This window comes from Struthio camelus, chromosome 7, assembly GCF_040807025.1.
Source record: "Struthio camelus isolate bStrCam1 chromosome 7, bStrCam1.hap1, whole genome shotgun sequence".
NCBI classification, from domain to species: Eukaryota; Metazoa; Chordata; class Aves; order Struthioniformes; family Struthionidae; genus Struthio; species Struthio camelus.
The window spans coordinates 3,450,832-3,467,361 of record NC_090948.1 but is presented as its reverse complement, the minus strand read 5'-3'; the positions used below and the strand labels follow the sequence as shown (position 1 = coordinate 3,467,361).

Below are 16,530 nucleotides of genomic sequence, written 5' to 3'. Positions count from 1 at the left end.
CCATTCTTGGGATAGGCGTGAGTGGTCAAGGACTGGAGCTCCTAATGGAGCCACTTTTTTCAGAGACAGAAGTTTAAAATGAGTGTAAAATGATGATGAACCTAACATACATGGTGAGCCAGTATCGAAAAAGACTTCTTTAAATGTGTAACCTTAACTAAAAAATAGCATTCCCCTTGAACAGAAAGGATATCTGAATGAAGATCCAGCCATTACATAAACTATGTGACAGCAAACAGTTACTTTAAATGCACATATTTCACTGTCCGCCATATTAAGGCAGTTGTGACTCTTAATCTTTGTAAAAATAGCTTTGGGTTATTTAATGAATGTTTCTGTAAATAAGCTCTTTCAGTGATGCTTGTCTTTTATGCTTTTTTACTTTTAGTCACAGTGTAAAGAAAAATCCTATGTCTTTAAGGTGTTTCTTCTGCATATAGTGTCTCAGTGCAGTTTTGATCAGTTCTGTTTGGCCAACGTAATAGCAGACATCCCTATTCCCTTTCACTTCTAGGATCTGTATAGGAGTGCTCGCTATTGTGCATCATAGCATGTTGTTTCTTGATTACTCTTCACATCAGTGACTCTTTCCCCGCTGTGCAGTTTGTCTGATTCTGACCTTTGTGCCAATACCTTGCTGTAAGGCTGAGGGATGTGGTCCTGGCTGGTGCTCTACTTGGAACTCCTTCGTGTCTAGCATGAGATCAGATTTTGTGGTCACCTAGGAGTCCTGAAACTGCAGCAGTCTGTTGAGGCCATTGCAACTGGACCTTATGGCACTGGCTAAAGGCTTCTGGCAACCTTTGAGCAGAGACCGCTTTCTTATGGAGTGCATCCTGAAGTTTAGTTTTGTCTCATCTATCCTATTTCCTTCTCTTTTTTTCCAGAGTGGCAAAACCAAATCCTTTTGTGTCCTTACCGTTATCACTGACGCTCATCAAATGAGAGTAACTTTCACCTTGACCTTGAGTTTGTCGCATCTATATCAATTTATCTACTGCAAGCCAAAGCGGTATCCTAAGCATGTATCTATTTTTTCATCCTCCTGATGAAAGGAGGTATTTTCATCCACCTCTCTGTCTCCTCACTGTCAGTTTTGCTGGTACTCCCAGTGCCTGTTTTAGCATTAGTGATACTGACTTGCCCATCCTGTATTTGTAACGTATAGATTGTTGGGTGAGCCTCCATCTCCATTTCTGCTATGCTAGGATTTTGAAGTTGGCATCTGAGTGTGGCCCATGCACTGCAGTTCTGTATATAATAGTTTAATATATACTATACTATATACTATACTAGTACCTTCTTCCCCAGCACTGATATCCCAGTGCTTAGGGAGTGGCATCTCTTTAATACTGACATGAACTGCCAGGAATGGTCAAAGGTGAAGTTCATGTGTTGTCTCTAGACACTTCGGCAAAGGATGAAGCCAACAAAGGTCCTTAATTTTGGTGAAGCAAAGCCAAAGAGTCACCATCCTTTTGATGACGCAAGTCTCTGTCATCCTTTGAGCTACCGTCTATTTGCTGCATGTCCTCAGCATCAGCTCACTTGTTCTGCAACTGCTGCCTCTCCTGACTTTTTCTGGATGCCAGTTATATCCACTGTGAAAGGATAGAGAGCAAATGTGTGCTACTAAAGAGACTGATTGAAGAAGGAGCTTCTACTGTCAAGTAGAAGCTCCCACTCCCAACTCTCCCGCTACCAGGAAATGCTTCCCGGTTTCAGACTGTTGACAGTTTTACTGAGTCTGTGTTCTTTTAGCTTTTCAGGAACGTATTAACTGTAACTCCAAATGTGCGCTTTCACATTGCAATATGGTTATCTCCCTCAGAGAGATTGTCTGATTTTCGTTTTCAGCCTTGTGCATCCAGTTGTCTCTGTCACATTTGCAATGTGGTGATGGTGATGTTTGCTAGTCCAGAACTATTAAAATGCCCTTAAAATAAGATCTTAATTGAGTATTCATGAGCATTGCTAAATGTTGCAGGGACTTCAGCTTTTATGTGAATTTCTGCTAAGTAGTTTTTATGGTACAGGAGTAACTGTTTGGAGTAACCCATACATGAAAGTATATGCCTATGCTGACTCAAAAGAAGAAAGATTACTTAACAGTAACTATTGTTTTTCAAGATATGTAATCCATGTGCATATACGCATATAGCTATGCTGCCTTCTTTCTTATGCATATAACTCTTCTGGGTGGAAAAGCCTGCCAGCTTGGTAACGCAGCCCTTTCAGCATAGGGATGTAGTATTCTTTCCTTTGGACAAAGCAGAACTCATGCTTTCATCCGCATGTGTGTGAGATAGTTGGGCACATTGAGAGCTGATGGGTAGGGTAAGGTACCTGGAAAAGTCTCATGATTTTCTTCTGCTCTATAATGTTATTTAGAAGGGGGGATGAAAATACCAAATAACTTCTCCCACCTCCCTTTCTCCTCTCCTTTTCCTCACACTCCTCTTGTGCCCCCTATATACTTGAGTACCAGGCCGACTGCATATACGCTACGTAATTTAATCATCGTAATTTCTCTTTGCGGCAAGTCAGACTCTGATGAACAAGATGATGAGCAAGAATAACCAGTTCTCCTTTGGGTATGGATTTACTGGGGGAAGGGCTGGAGATGGAAGAGGCTAAAGGCTTTTAAATCCCTTCTTCACTACCTTGAGGATAAAGCGTGCATGCTTCTGGCCTTGTGGTTTGGCTGCAGCTGATTCCAAATCTGAGCCCTCTGCATAAGATAACTTGCTGGTCACATGTTCATTAGATTCTGTCAGTGCCCCAGAGTTGCCTGCTGGAAGCTGCAGGAGTATCAGTCTTTCGTTTTTACTGTACATTCTTGGGTTTTGGGTCATTATCTAGTTTCCTTTCAGTTTTCCTCATCTTCCGCTTATCTCCCCTTTCTGAAATACTTGTATGGTTCAGGACTTCTACAAACTATAGCTGAATATGAGCATAAAATACCTTAACAGCATTTTTGGGGAAAAACCACTATAGCATCTACTAAACAAGATGACATTGGACTATTCTGATTTGAAGGGAGATGTTCTGATATGCCTCTCTGTCATCTTGGGGATGCTATTCCAAAAGATCAGCTACATAAGCGTAGGGAAACAGTGTGCTACTATCATGAAATACTTCTAAAGAATGCATGGAGGTCAGGAAGGACTAGAAAAGACTCACCTAAATGCTAATCTAAGTTGCATCACACCTTTCAGTAAATCACGTTTGTACTCTTAGACTGCGCTACCTTGATAACAAGTGCAGGTAAGGTAAAGGAAGGGTAACATGCCAGCATGCGTCCTGTTGAGCGAGTGTGAAACTATATTTATATGTAGATTTTGTGTAACAGTGTTTTATGGGTCGGATTAATCAATGTTCTTAAGCACAGGAAGTCAACATCAGTGAGGCTACTCAAGTACTTTACTGAATTGGGACCTGTAGGGAAAGAGATCATACTGTTTGTCCAAGTGTTTTAACCTAATGACTCTTTTCATTTGCTTGTAACTTTCTCAGGTTTTTATCTCATGGGCTGAAATGCAGGAGACTGGAAATCTGGAAGTTATTTTTTCTAAAATTTTGTCTTATACAACCTGCTTCAGTGCTTATGTATTTAGATGATGCTCTGAAGTTATTTAAAGCTGTGCATATAACCTTATGTTTTCTGTGCAGACTGCAGGGAAATCTTGCTGCCAACAATGACAGATCAGCTGAAGTATCACTTGGAAAGACAAGAAGATCTGGAGGCTTGCTGCCAATTGCTTAGTAACATTCTGGAAGTGCTTTACAAAAAAGATGTGGTTAGTATCTTGTGTTTCCGTGATGATTAGCACTTAAAAGAAATGGATCCTGGTAGGACTGATTAAATAGGTAACCTTTCCTTTTTCTCTCTTCTTTTCCCTGCCTCTTCCTATTTTCTACCAGCTTCTCTCCCTTTTTAAGTGTTCTTTTAAGGTATACACTGACAAGGATGTGTTGGTATGCTCTGATGGTACCCTCTAATGGTGTTTCTTACTGTTTCTAAGGTGCCTCTCATCTCTAACAGCACTATCATCCAATAACATTTTTTTCAGATCCTGATCAGATAGTAGAATATATATTTTTAGGAGTTAAACCTCTTTCTTACACAGCCTCTGTGTCCAGCCTCGACTAGGTGGAAAATGTTCAATTTTCCACAAACTTTTTGGGAAACTTACATTTAAGTTACATTGATGCTGACCTGACCTATATGAACACATCCTTTGTCAATACAGTCAATTTATTTAGCTATTTCAAGTACTATTTAAAGTTGTATGGTAGAATTGTCCACCTCAGGAAGAAATAACGTGAATTAGAATGTGGCTTTTTCTGTATAAATACGATAACCAATGTAGTCGTCTTACTGTTCAGAACATCAAGGCATGATACAGTGGCACGTGGTAATCCGTGCCGTGCCCTGGGCTGCTATGTAGATGTGTAGCTCACATGATAATTAATTTTTGTCTTTTTTTGATTCCACACCAGTATGCAAATATTGGTGCTTTTCTGGAAAGCTTTAATGACTTGATGCTGTCTTAGAACAATAAAGTAGTTTAGGCTGATGAGGCTGCTGTCTGAACCTTCAGTCCTATGTAGAATCATCGACTAATTTAGTCAGAAAGGACCTCTGGGGTCAGCTAGTCACATAGCATCTTACTTGACTGTGTTTTGGGGTTAGTTCTGGTTTAGTTCCTTTTTTTGAAGTAATCTGATGCGACTGCTTCAGGGGGCAGCTTGTTTTAAAAAATGAGTTTGTTCCTGACAGCTTGGCTGCTTGCTGTCACTTTGACTGCATTTCTTGCAGCAGCAGCTACCTTCCTGCTCCCCCGCTTCTGGAGGTGAGCCTGGCTGAAAAGGACCGCAGAAATGATGGGAGCAGAACTGAGAGCTGGCCGCCGCTGCTGCCCGACAGCAGCTGGCTGCGAGCTGGCAGCAGAGCCGCCAGGGAAGAGATCCATTTGCCAGTCGAGAAGGGGGATGGAGAGGGGATGTAGGGAGAGGAAGCAAACACTGCAAGTGAGAAAGGACATAAAAACATCAAAAATGGACAGGACAGCAGAAGAACCAGGAACGCAGAGAAATTGAGACTCCAAAGAGGAAAAATCTTAGGAGGGAAGGAAGGGAGAGCTAAAGGGTAGAGAGGAACAGTGTACCGAGATAGAGATGCGTTTTTATCTAAAGATACTCTTTGAACAAGAAATGTAAGCTTTATTCCAAAGACGGATCTGTCAGCAGTAGGAAGAAGAGTCTATATTGTAGCAGTAGCTATGGATGATGATAGATCATTCTTCCAATATGCAAATGCATTTTTTCATATATGCAAATATGCTTTTGTTACTTAAGCACAATCTGATAAGCTGGGGGTTATTGCATGGATCCAAGGGCAAGGAAGAAATTGGTTCACTAGAATGTTAGTATAATGGTCAAGAAGCAACCTGAAGATACTGCTTTTTTTAGATGATTATATGGGAAAATGCTTCTAAATGTTGGCCATAGAATTGTTTCCCCTTCACCTCCCACACGCTTCTGAAATCTACTCCTTCTGACTAACGAACATTATGAAGAAGTCTGTTAATAAAGTAAAAGGTGGAATGAAGCTCATCTGTTTTCTGTTGCTTTTTTTCTTCCCTCTTTGTCATGTGTTTTTTGGCTTCAGTTTCTGTAGACCTTGTTCTGCATGAGGTTTCTGAACTTCTTGAAGGCCAGTTGCAATGGATATTTTTCAACTCTTACAAAAATAGTGGCAGATCATTTCTAATATGAAAATATTAATTTTAAATAATTGACTGAACTTGAAGTTCCTTACCTAAAGGTTTGCTTTGTTTTTGTTGGTTTCTTTCACTGAATCTCTGTTGCAGAGTAGGCTGCTAAACCTTGGTAATGACTGTAGGCTTTTGATGTTGGAAAAAATGACTTTGGAAAATGAAGATATTAAGTATCTGTCATAGGCATTACTGTATTTCCAGGGACTTACTTTTGATTTAGATAACTGCAGTAGCACACATAAATTTATGAGTAGCATGTATTAATAAAATAGACCTTGCATGGTCTTTGTTAAGATCTAATTTTCTCCTTTTGATCAACAGTAGTAAGTGATGTTTTATTTAACTTTCACAAGACAGATGGATTTAAAGGCAAACATAAATATTTGAATCGTAGTGGTGTCTCTTGTATCTAGTTACCACTAACTTACTCTTTTTGCTTAGGGACCAACACAACGACATGTCCAGATAATCATGGAAAAGCTACTGAGGACGGTAAATAGAACAGTCATTTCCATGGGACGTGATTCAGAGCTCATTGTAAGTGTCTCTTGATGTAACCTTAAATACCTTTGCCACATCTTCTTGAACCTGACTGTAATAGGATTTAAATCCCAAGTGATGCAAAGCAATCAAAACCTCTGTAACTGTCTCTGAGTGTTCAGTAAGCTGTAAAATGTTGGCTTGTAATTTTTCCGTGAGTTACACAGAGGAGAGAAAAATTAGTTTAAAAATGTTGGTGACCAGGTGATTAAGCAGACTCGAGATGTCTTTGTTAACCAAAATGATATATTGTTTGTAATTAACCAGCTGAAAAAAGTAGAAATGAAACAGACTTGCATATCTGTTACTACCTTGGCAATCATTTGATTCTGCAAGCGTTTACTTGCTTTTTTTGACCAAGACTGCAGTATTTGAATGATTGTAGGATAGAGCCCCCAAATGATTCCTTCTCTGAAAATCTAGAGGAAGGACTAATAGAGCAATTGCAAGTTAGCACATTAAGACTTTGCAGTGGCGTGACTTATTAGAACACTGTGATTTAGAAGCCTGTTAATTTTCCAACTATGTCATTAATATTGGGCTAAGTAATGGGAAGCCCTGTTCATATCCAAAACAGGTCTAGACTATTAGCTATAGATCTCTAGATGATAGAATTGTGTTTTGGGGAGTCTTACTTTTTATTTGCCTTGTCCTTATAATCTTAGGCATGTGCAGCTGGCTATTAATACACAGAAGACTGGTCAGAGTGGACCAGATTTTTCATCTATCTTGAGTGGCTTTCCTTATTAATTTGATTGGCTCAGGGTGGAGGATGTGTTGTTTTTTTCTTTTTTCTTTTATCCCCAGTGGAGCTCCACTGTCCACCCCCCCCCCCTTTAAAAGCCCAGCAGAAGCCACGATCACTTCTTCAAAAAGTTTGTCACATTTGAATGCATTAGCACTGTGTGTGTCTCTTTTTGTCCACTGTTTTTTCCTCCTATTTTATTTCTCCTGATAACTAGACAGTGATATTTCCCTTTTTATTACAATGTTGTCTATCCTCAATCCATCTTACTTATTTCATCTGGTGTTCTCCCTTTTACTTGGCATATATTTGTGCTTGTGCCTGCAAGCATAATGCAATTTCAATGTTTTTAGTGCCTTATCCACTAATGTTTTCTCCCTGTCATCTACTTTCATCACTTTGATTTGCAATAGTAGTTTTTGTCACCAGAAAGTGATAATAGATCACCAGATCCATTGTTGGAGCATTAAACAGTTACAAGTAACTGTCACTCTTACAGACTGTTAATATTGGAATGTAGTAACAGAAAAAGCAAATCCTAAGATTTAAGTATTGCCATTACTTTTTGTGTAGATTAGCATGGAAATTATTAATACATAGAATAGATACCTTAAGTTGTCTGTTCTGTACAAGGGTACAAAACTTGTTTTTACTTCCCCCATCTGTGAAGTAGGTCTTGTAAGACATGAATGCAGGACACTTCTACAGTTATGCAACTTGTGAATTAATTCCTGTTTTGATGAACATGATTTAGATACTCATTATCCCTTTTTAATTTAGCAAATTATATTTGAAAATGTCACCTCTATATATTTTTTAACTAAATACAGTTGTATTAAAAGTACAGACAGTGATCATGAATATAGCTTGAAATCATTCTGTCTGCACACACTCTTAATTATGTAATAAGTATTAATGGGACTAGGTATATTCAAGGAGCACTTAATATTATTATAAATTCGGTCCCTGGCTGAAAGGATCCTCCTGTGATCAACCACTAACACTGCATTTTTATGGTGTCAAAAAGTAGGAAGAGTAAAATGCAGCTGTGAGTTAGGGAATATAACCTGCCCCCTCTTGGATTAGCATCAGTTTGAGATTATGCATTAACTTTTCTTTTGTCAATGCTAGTATAGTTTTACCTGGAATTGAAGAGAATTAACCATAGGGGACAAGTAGAAGGAAGGCTATTTTAAAGATAAAGGATCTCTTTAGATCCTTTATCCTTTAGAAGGATCCTTTATCTTTTAGATAAAGCAGACATAGTTCGAAGAGTAGGTGGTTTTTTTTTTTTTTTGAAAGGAGTAAAACATGGGGCAAAAGTAGTTTATTCCTTACATAACTCTAGTTATGTTGGTATAGTTAAGTTGGCATGTCTACACCTTGAAGCAGTTAGCTATGTCATCTTTGTCCGAAACCTAACATTGCCGTCTAATACATTTTTAATATAAAAAAGATCTTGAGTGACAATATTGAAAGATTGGTATTTACTACTTTAAAAATGGACTGCATATCCATGAAGATATCAGCTGATAGCTTCGTTCTGGAAACATTCCTGTGAGGATCCTGCTTTGAATAGCTCAAATAAATGCAAAGCAGCAATCTTTGTCATCAGAGATAACAGACTTGTTTTCTTTTAGGTAGCAATGCAAGAACATAGATTCATAATCTGCTTACAGTGTTAATAAAGAATGTGAAATTTCACATTCTTTATATAACTTGATTGTAACCACAGTGGAACTAGTGGCATACAGACATGCATGAACTGTATGATCACTAAGGGTAAATATCCAAGAGTTATTTTGCAGAAACTTTGTTGCTGTTTGTATTTAAATTTTCATTATATTTTCTGTACATGCTTCTGAGTTGAAGTAGCACGCGTGACTGACTTACACTTGCGTTGATTTTGACTGTTCAGTAAGTCACTGGGAGTGTGTTTCTGAGAAGCTGGAGTTTTCCCTTATCAGTGTTAGTGAAAATAATTGAACTAGTCAAGTTTTAAAATGCAGTTACTTTGGAACAGAGGTGGCAGAGGTATGCTGAAAACTTTCAGTATAATGTGTTTTTACATATGGAACAAAAATCTTTGATAGAATGTGTAGTCACTAGATATGTTAATGTAGGGTCTTATGTCTGTAACTGACAACAGTTGTATCAGGCCAATTCCCTTTGGAAAAATATTGACAGAAGATGAATGGGTTGTCATGCAGAATAGACCAGAATCCTTATCTTAGTGTCAGATACGTGGCTCCTGCGTTCTGTGCCACCAGCCCATGGTCTGTAGCGAAGACTGTAGTAACACAGTAACTTTTTTTACGTTTTTGTTTCTGTGTAGGATTTACAAATACTGTAATATCTTGATCTAGGAACTGAGAAAGAATTTTAACTTTTACCATATCTCAATCTGAAAGAGACTTGAGTGGTCTTTCTTATAAAACTACATTTTCTTTATTATCATTTAATTTATAGGGACGAGTCCTCCACTCCTCTTCCTAGCATTCCCCTCCCAGCTCATTACTCAGTAAGAAAATCCTGAGACAGGCTTCGTGGAGAAGGACACTTACTAAGCAAGGTCTACCTAAAAGAGAAAGGAACTCCTCCCAGAGAGAGGAGATGGTCGGCGTTTACTTTATTTACTTTGAAAATTTTTTTTTTTTGAATTTTTGCTTCCTTAAATAAACATGTCTAAGTTACCAGATAAAAAATAATCAGCTCTTTTTATCTTACACTTTCAAGTGAGAATTATCTTGAAATAAGATAGAGCAATTATGAAAAGGGAAAGTAGACAATAAATAAAGGAGTGGGAAGGGGCAGATTAAAATCTGATTTGACCATCATCTTGTCAGAAGTTGGAAGCAAGATGGATTTTGTTAAAGTTAACATTTGTGACATTGCACTCTGTCTCCTAGCCACTAGGACTTGTAAAAACCTCAGTTTCACTCTAGTTCAGAAGAATGTAAGTGTCTATTAGCTAAGACGTAAGCACAGTCTGGCTACTTACCCCCGCTGTTTTCAATGAAAGCATTGGATTTATATACCTGGAAATTAGCGTTATTTCCCAGCTTACCATATCAAATGACTTTCTAACACTTGGAGAAACACCTTTTTAAAATTTGAGTACTAGTTATTTTTGGCTACTTTTTTTTTTCCTGAAAGACTCGCTTTGGTTTTACCTTATCTGTTTGCTAAATGAGTAACAGATTCTGCTATTTGCAGCAAAGGCAAGAACTGGATGTAATTTTTAGCAGTTGTGCAGTTTATTGTGCAGTTACGCACAATCACTAGAGTAGGAAAGTAGATGTAAGCTTTGCCTGATAACTCTGGCATTTTTACCAAAAGTGACTGAACTTTGCCTCCTTCCAGATTTCCATGTGCATATTCTCTAGTCCCTTCTGAGACCATTCCTGGCTCCTTGCTGGTTTATTTCCTTTTATTATGGAGGAATATGCAACCCATGTAGTAGTGGTGGAAGCAGCAAGACTTCATTGTGAGCTGTCTGATGCAAGGCTAGTGGGGGTGTGTTTTTAATCTTATTTTATTTTTTTCTTTACCTGTTCCAAGAAGCCTGCTGCTTTAGGCAGCTGTATACTTTGCATGTGCTTAGAGTCAGCCCTGCTTAGGTTGCAGTAAGAATTTACCTATAACAAGACTACAGCATTTTTTTTAGTGAAAAAACATGTTGCTTGGAAAAAGTAAATCAAGCACACTTTGAGTCTTTCCTAAGTATAATTTTAAATAATCTTTTCTTGCCTAGTAACTTTTGAAAAATGTTAGGTTCCCTGTGAGTCAGCATATTAGCCTCCTTCAGAAAATCAAAACTGACCGGATAGGATGTTAAGGCCAAAACGAGTCATGATCCTTCCAGCTTATTTGTGGTCAGCAGCTTGGTATGTTTTGCATTTACAAAGCCAAGAAAAACAATTCTGTTGCTTAACTCTTTAAGTTTCGGAAAGGTCACCCAGACTGAGGTTTTGGGATGCTATGTATACAATTTCTGGATGATGCTTCAGTTGGCGGATTAATGTAACTATAAGATCATTGTTACTTACAAAATAATCTTGATTCCTTTGTATGATGGAACAATTTAAATTCCACTGAGACGCAGACAAATTGCTAGCAAATTTTGTAGGAGCAAAAGATCTGGGAAGTAGCTGTACTCCTGAGAGACAGCGCTTAAGAGCAGTGACTCTGAAAAACACTTAGCGGTCCATGGTGACCAGACAGAGTCGGCATGAACTCTCGCTGTGCTACTGCAGGAAAAGATGCTGTTTGGATTCTCTGGACGTGTATGAACAGGGCGTAGAGGATGGGAGAGCATTTTATGACTTTGCTGATGAAGGGGATGTTTCCCATATTTTTTGCCTACATTTTAAAAAGAATGCAGAAAGACCAAAATTGAAGAGCTGCAAAAATGACCCAAAAGTTGCGTGAGGAGCGACTTGTGGTAAGAGATGTGAAAAGACCTCAGCCGCCTTAGGTGACTAGAAAGAAGACTCAGGGGTGCCCCGTGGCTGTCGTGAAAGAGAATCTCTGTAGCCTGAAAATGGCACTTGCCAAAAGGGCAAAGACAAGACGTGGGCTACTGACAGCATGGGAGAGTGAGAACTTTAAAACTGAGCGCACAGTTCTGGCATGGAAGTGGAAAGTAAACACTGGAATAATCCGTCAGACAGCAGTGGATGCTCCCTTTGTTGAGATCTGCCAGACGGGGTGCCTTCCTGGGAGGAATGGTTAAGTGCAGCATGAGTTACTGGGGGTCACTGGAGAGAGCTCTAGGGCTTACATTATGACTTGAAGCTAGATGACGTAAATTGCCTTTCTAACCTTAAATATGGATTTTAAGGTACAGTGAGTTCCAAATTGTTAGGCAGAATGCTTCATTTTCTTCACTGGACTATAAGAAAGAAGATATGCAATTCAATAAAAAGTATAATTTCTTGTTTTCGTCCCTTGCAAAAAGTTCGAGATTGTGGTGCTAACGAGTGCTGTGAAAGCTGAAGTGATATTTGAATGATGGTCATGATTCTGTTCCGTCACTAATAACAAGCCTTGTTTATGTTGTCAAATGAATAATATTACACAAGCAGCAAAAGGGTATGGAATAGGCTGTATCAGCGTTTATCTAAACAGACTGCATTCGCCTAAACAAATCGGCTGCATGTTTCTAGCAGTCCAATTATTTTAATAATCCACAGTTGTATTTTATGGATGCTGAAATAATACTAAAAGTTGTTTCATGCAGTCTGTTTCATTCTGCTGGAACAGAACTGTGTAGGTATAGCAGTTATATTTTTAGTGGCAATCCTGTTAAATTCAAGTAGTAGTACATAATGTATGCTATTACACAGATGCTAAAGAAATGGTATAATCTGACACTGTTCTTGATTTTTAAAGTGTTCATGAAAAATAGATCTACTTGACTTTTTAAAAAGTGATTAAACATTAGAACATTGAGCAAAATTAACAGCATAGACGGTTGTTTTGCATCTGAAGCAAGAAAAAGCAAACACTTCGTACTTATGATAGGATTTTTCAGTTTTAATCATGATTTTTTTTTCAACTTATCCTGATTTTTAAACTGGTTTTACAGTGATTCTTTTTCTTGAAGAAAACAAGTGATACATGAACTGTGTTTCCTAGTAGCTCTAAAACAAAGATTTAACTGCTTAATGGAAATTATGCAGACTCAGAAAATAGCAAGTAATATAAAATCACTGCAGTATTTATTGACTAGAAAGTATTTTAAGGATGATAGGGGAGCAGTGCTTATAGTAAATTGGTGTATGAAAGCGCATGATACTGTAGTGAATTCAGTGAAGCTACGTTATGTGCCACATTGAAGGTGATGATGCATTTTCTTTGTTATAACCTGCATCTTGTAAGATCTACGTTAGGGTGAAGATAGCTTCGTGTCAGTTACATTTAACTAAAAGCTCTAAAGAATTAAGTTTCCCTCAGTATCTAATCTGAGCCTGAGTGATCCTAAATGTAATACAATATGATACATTATACACACTTGCAAAAACATTTTATTACAAATTACATTGTATGGTACCATATAACATGATATGTAATTTTAAGCAAGACTATATGTATGTTAGCTTTTTCATTTTTAAAAAATGTAGAAAATTAAAAATTTGCAACTTGTTTAAGAAAATAGCCTGGACGTGTAGAACGCTCAGTGAGAACTTTCACTTTTAGCTCTTAAATGTTTCAACAGTGAATCCTCGTCTATCATTTTGGATGATGACAGAATACTGGTCTCTGTATGAATTAGTAACCACACATAAAAACATTTCAGAGAATTTTGTGCCAGAGTCCCCACACAAAAGAGCGTTTAGAATAGGTTTATGGGAAAAGCTACTGGTTAGTTGAGACTAACTATTTGTAATCGTTCCCCATTGGGAGATGTTTGAGTTTATTTTCTTAAAATGCTAGGTGTGTTTGCATGCAGGAGCTTGTTAATCATTGCCACTATTGTAAAATATTGAATGTTGTTGTATTTTCTTCTTGTCTCTGCATTTGATATTTCTTTTTTTAGGAAAAATAACTTTTTCTTGTTTTTTGAAATATTTGGGTTTCTAAAACATGTAAGGTGGGCTGTCTTGTAAACAGTATTATAGCTTTAATTAAAAACGGTATAAAATACATGAAACACATTTTTCCATATGAAACAATTGCACTTCCTTCCTGGTACACAGGATCACCTTTTCGAATCCTTAGCTTTCACAGAAGTATTTCAGGATATTGTTTACTTACGTATGAGAACCTGTAGCCCTCTTGAAATTTACTACAAAGGTGACTTCTTCATTAAAGCACGCTGACGTTGGTTTTGAAGTGGACATAGACATCTTCTATAGTTGTGTTCTTATATTAACTTATTTTTCTTATTATTTTTTCCCCAAAGCAAAGAAAAAATTATTTTCCTCTTTTTTTGTGAAATTAGTCACTGATTTGATTGTGAGCTAAGAGAAAAAGAGCATAAATTAAAATTTTTCGGGTTTTTAGTATGTGCAAACTCTTCCGTAAATGATTGTTTCTTCCACCATTTTTGTCTACTTAATGATCGAAGAATAGATATCCCAATGACACTGTGGGGTATAAAGTTTCAAAAACAATACTTTGTGAACCAGTTTGTCACGTGACACTGTACTGCTCCAATTATCTTCACTCCTAAAAGAAAAGACAAGATTCCCATTCCCTAGCCAGCTCTAGCATTAGGCATTTCTCCCCAAACAGTCATTCTAGATAAGAATCTAATAACATTAGCAAATACGTAAAGGAAAAGATTGCAGTGTATAATTTAGAGCAAGATTTTAAATGTCTTTAAAAAAAAAAAAAAGAAAAAAAAAGGAAAAATTCGATCCACATTTCTTCACTAAGGGTATTGACTAGCAAGTCATATATCTAAATATAAATTAAATATGTTTGTTGGGAGACCTGTCTTAAAAGGCTCAGCTAAATAAATGCCCTTGAAAATTATCTTGTCTAAACGGGTTTCAAAGCATGGTGCATGCTATAAAATTTCTGGTGCCTTCTGCAGTTGAGTACAGGTTTTCCAAAGGCTGTGTTACAAAAAGCTATTAAATTATGGCAAATGCCAACAAGCCATAGAGCCTTTTATCATAGGGGTTTGGTTTTTTGATTTTTTTTTTCCTGTTCCAGAGTGTTTCATTTAGACCTTTTGTGTACCAAAAGATTAAAAATGAGATCTAGGACGGTTTATTGTCCGATAACCTTGACCCTGTCAAATCGGTGTGGTTAACGGCATTGTCCTGACTTTGGGAGACTTCTAGCTGCTCACCCACTGGAGATGAGCAACAAACTTGTTAGTCTGGTGATGAGGTCATAGCTAAATTAGAAAAGATGGTACAATGTTGAGATGTAATAACTTGGTTGAAGTTTACAAGACATGAAGGCAAATATACATATAGTCACATCTTAGAGATTGATTATTCATGGTCTCGGACCACATGAAAAATTGTGCTTTGTCCAGGATATCTGTGCTGAAAATTGCACTCCCCGATCCACATGGATTTGTAAAACTGAAGACGATTGCAAACATAAGGCTTGCCTCTTTTTTTTTTTTTTTTTTTTGTTTTCTCATTGGTGTTTAAAGACAATAAAACAAACCCCCAAAAGGCTTCAAAACAATAGTGATATTTAGCTGTGTACAGGATGGCAGCCTACAATTTAACAGGTTAAAACGTGATGCTTTCAGATCTAAGGGGGGAAAATAGTTTTACTTTCCGTCTTTGTACAAATTTCAATTCAGGTTTTACATCCCACACTGGTGAACTGCAAATAAAAGTCAGCAAGGTATTACTTAATGCCTCGCTCCTGAACAGTAGTTTATAGGTACAAAGGCCTTTTTGGTACATGTGATGAGAACCGAATGCTGCCAGAATAGTCAGAACGACATTGGCTGATAACACTGATCAATTTACCAAGATCCCTTTTTAGATGATTGATAGAATTCCAAATATTTCTCAAAGAAGGCCTTGAACTCCATATGTAATGGACTTGGTTAAAGGAACCAGAGTTTCCATCTTCCATGCTTTTTTGATTCAGTTTTGGATTTTTGCTTGGGAGTTGAGGAGTAACCCTCCTGAGAATAAGGCAAAGGTGCAACCTGAGTTTCCTCAATGGGATGAAGTTTTCTCAAAACTGGCTGTAGTTTATCTTCTTGCTGCTTAAAATCCAATTCCACACTAAAAATGGGGGAAGAAAAAAGCAATTAGCTGCTAAATTATGGTGATACAAAGATTTCTATTAAGACAACATCTGATACTGATATCCAAGGGCTTAATTTATTAAAATTAAATACAGATCTCTGCAATTCTTGCAACAGAAGTGAAAGCGAGTAATAACTCTTCATATTGCAAAAGAAAAATGAGAAGACCTCATGTGACTGGATTGCGCAGACCTCTCCCTCCTGGTTAGGCGGACCTGGGGGATGGCTGCCAGAGTGTCTTAGTGTGCCTGAAGCCTAGGAATACTACTTTGCCCTTATCTGTATAGAGAAACGCGCTTTCCGAGGGTTTTCTTCTTTACACTGTAGCCCTCTAGCATTTGCTGATAGCATCTAAACTTAGCCCTATTTCTAGCATAAAATATGAAAATCAACTTAGCTCCTGCTGCAACTGACTACTGAAACAAAGCATCTAATGATGTAGATCCATTTATTTATCTGGACTAGATCTATAGGTAAAACAAAAAACCTCTTTGCTATTAAAATTTGAGAGAAATAAGGGCAATTACTCATTTAAGCATAAACTTGCATTCAAAAAATAAACCTAAGTTCTAAAATATACCTCCTGAGTTCTTAGCACTTTGCAGACTAAAAAATCCTGCCTGCAGTTAAGAAACATAATAAGGATGAAATTAGAACCCTAATATCAGCAGAGAGAATTTACCGTTCATTTCAAATTGAGCTTGTGGACAAGTTCTGCAGTGATGCTT

At 37.6% G+C, this 16,530-nt stretch overlaps 2 protein-coding genes across 4 annotated transcripts in view; one reads left to right on the top strand and one right to left on the bottom strand.

Annotated features, from left to right (window-relative positions):
* The window catches only part of DOCK1 (dedicator of cytokinesis 1), a 321,007-nt gene that overhangs the window by 94,089 nt on the left and 210,388 nt on the right, over positions 1–16,530 (top strand). For both annotated transcript variants that reach the window (XM_068951448.1, XM_068951446.1), the window contains exons 26-27: positions 3,673–3,800; positions 6,225–6,320. In XM_068951448.1, the coding sequence (XP_068807549.1) occupies positions 3,673–3,800; positions 6,225–6,320 (224 nt within the window). The remainder of the gene's footprint in view (positions 1–3,672; positions 3,801–6,224; positions 6,321–16,530) is intronic.
* Positions 1–16,530, bottom strand: part of INSYN2A (inhibitory synaptic factor 2A) — a 75,688-nt gene that overhangs the window by 12,355 nt on the left and 46,803 nt on the right. Inside the window, exon 4 of one of the 2 annotated variants that reach the window (XM_068951450.1) lies at positions 10,863–15,779. The exons of the other annotated variant lie outside the window; for it this stretch is intronic. Within the exon in view, the coding sequence (XP_068807551.1) occupies positions 15,596–15,779 (184 nt within the window). The 3' untranslated portion in view covers positions 10,863–15,595. Of the gene's footprint in view, positions 1–10,862; positions 15,780–16,530 lie in introns of those variants that run through there. 2 annotated transcript variants of the gene reach the window in all.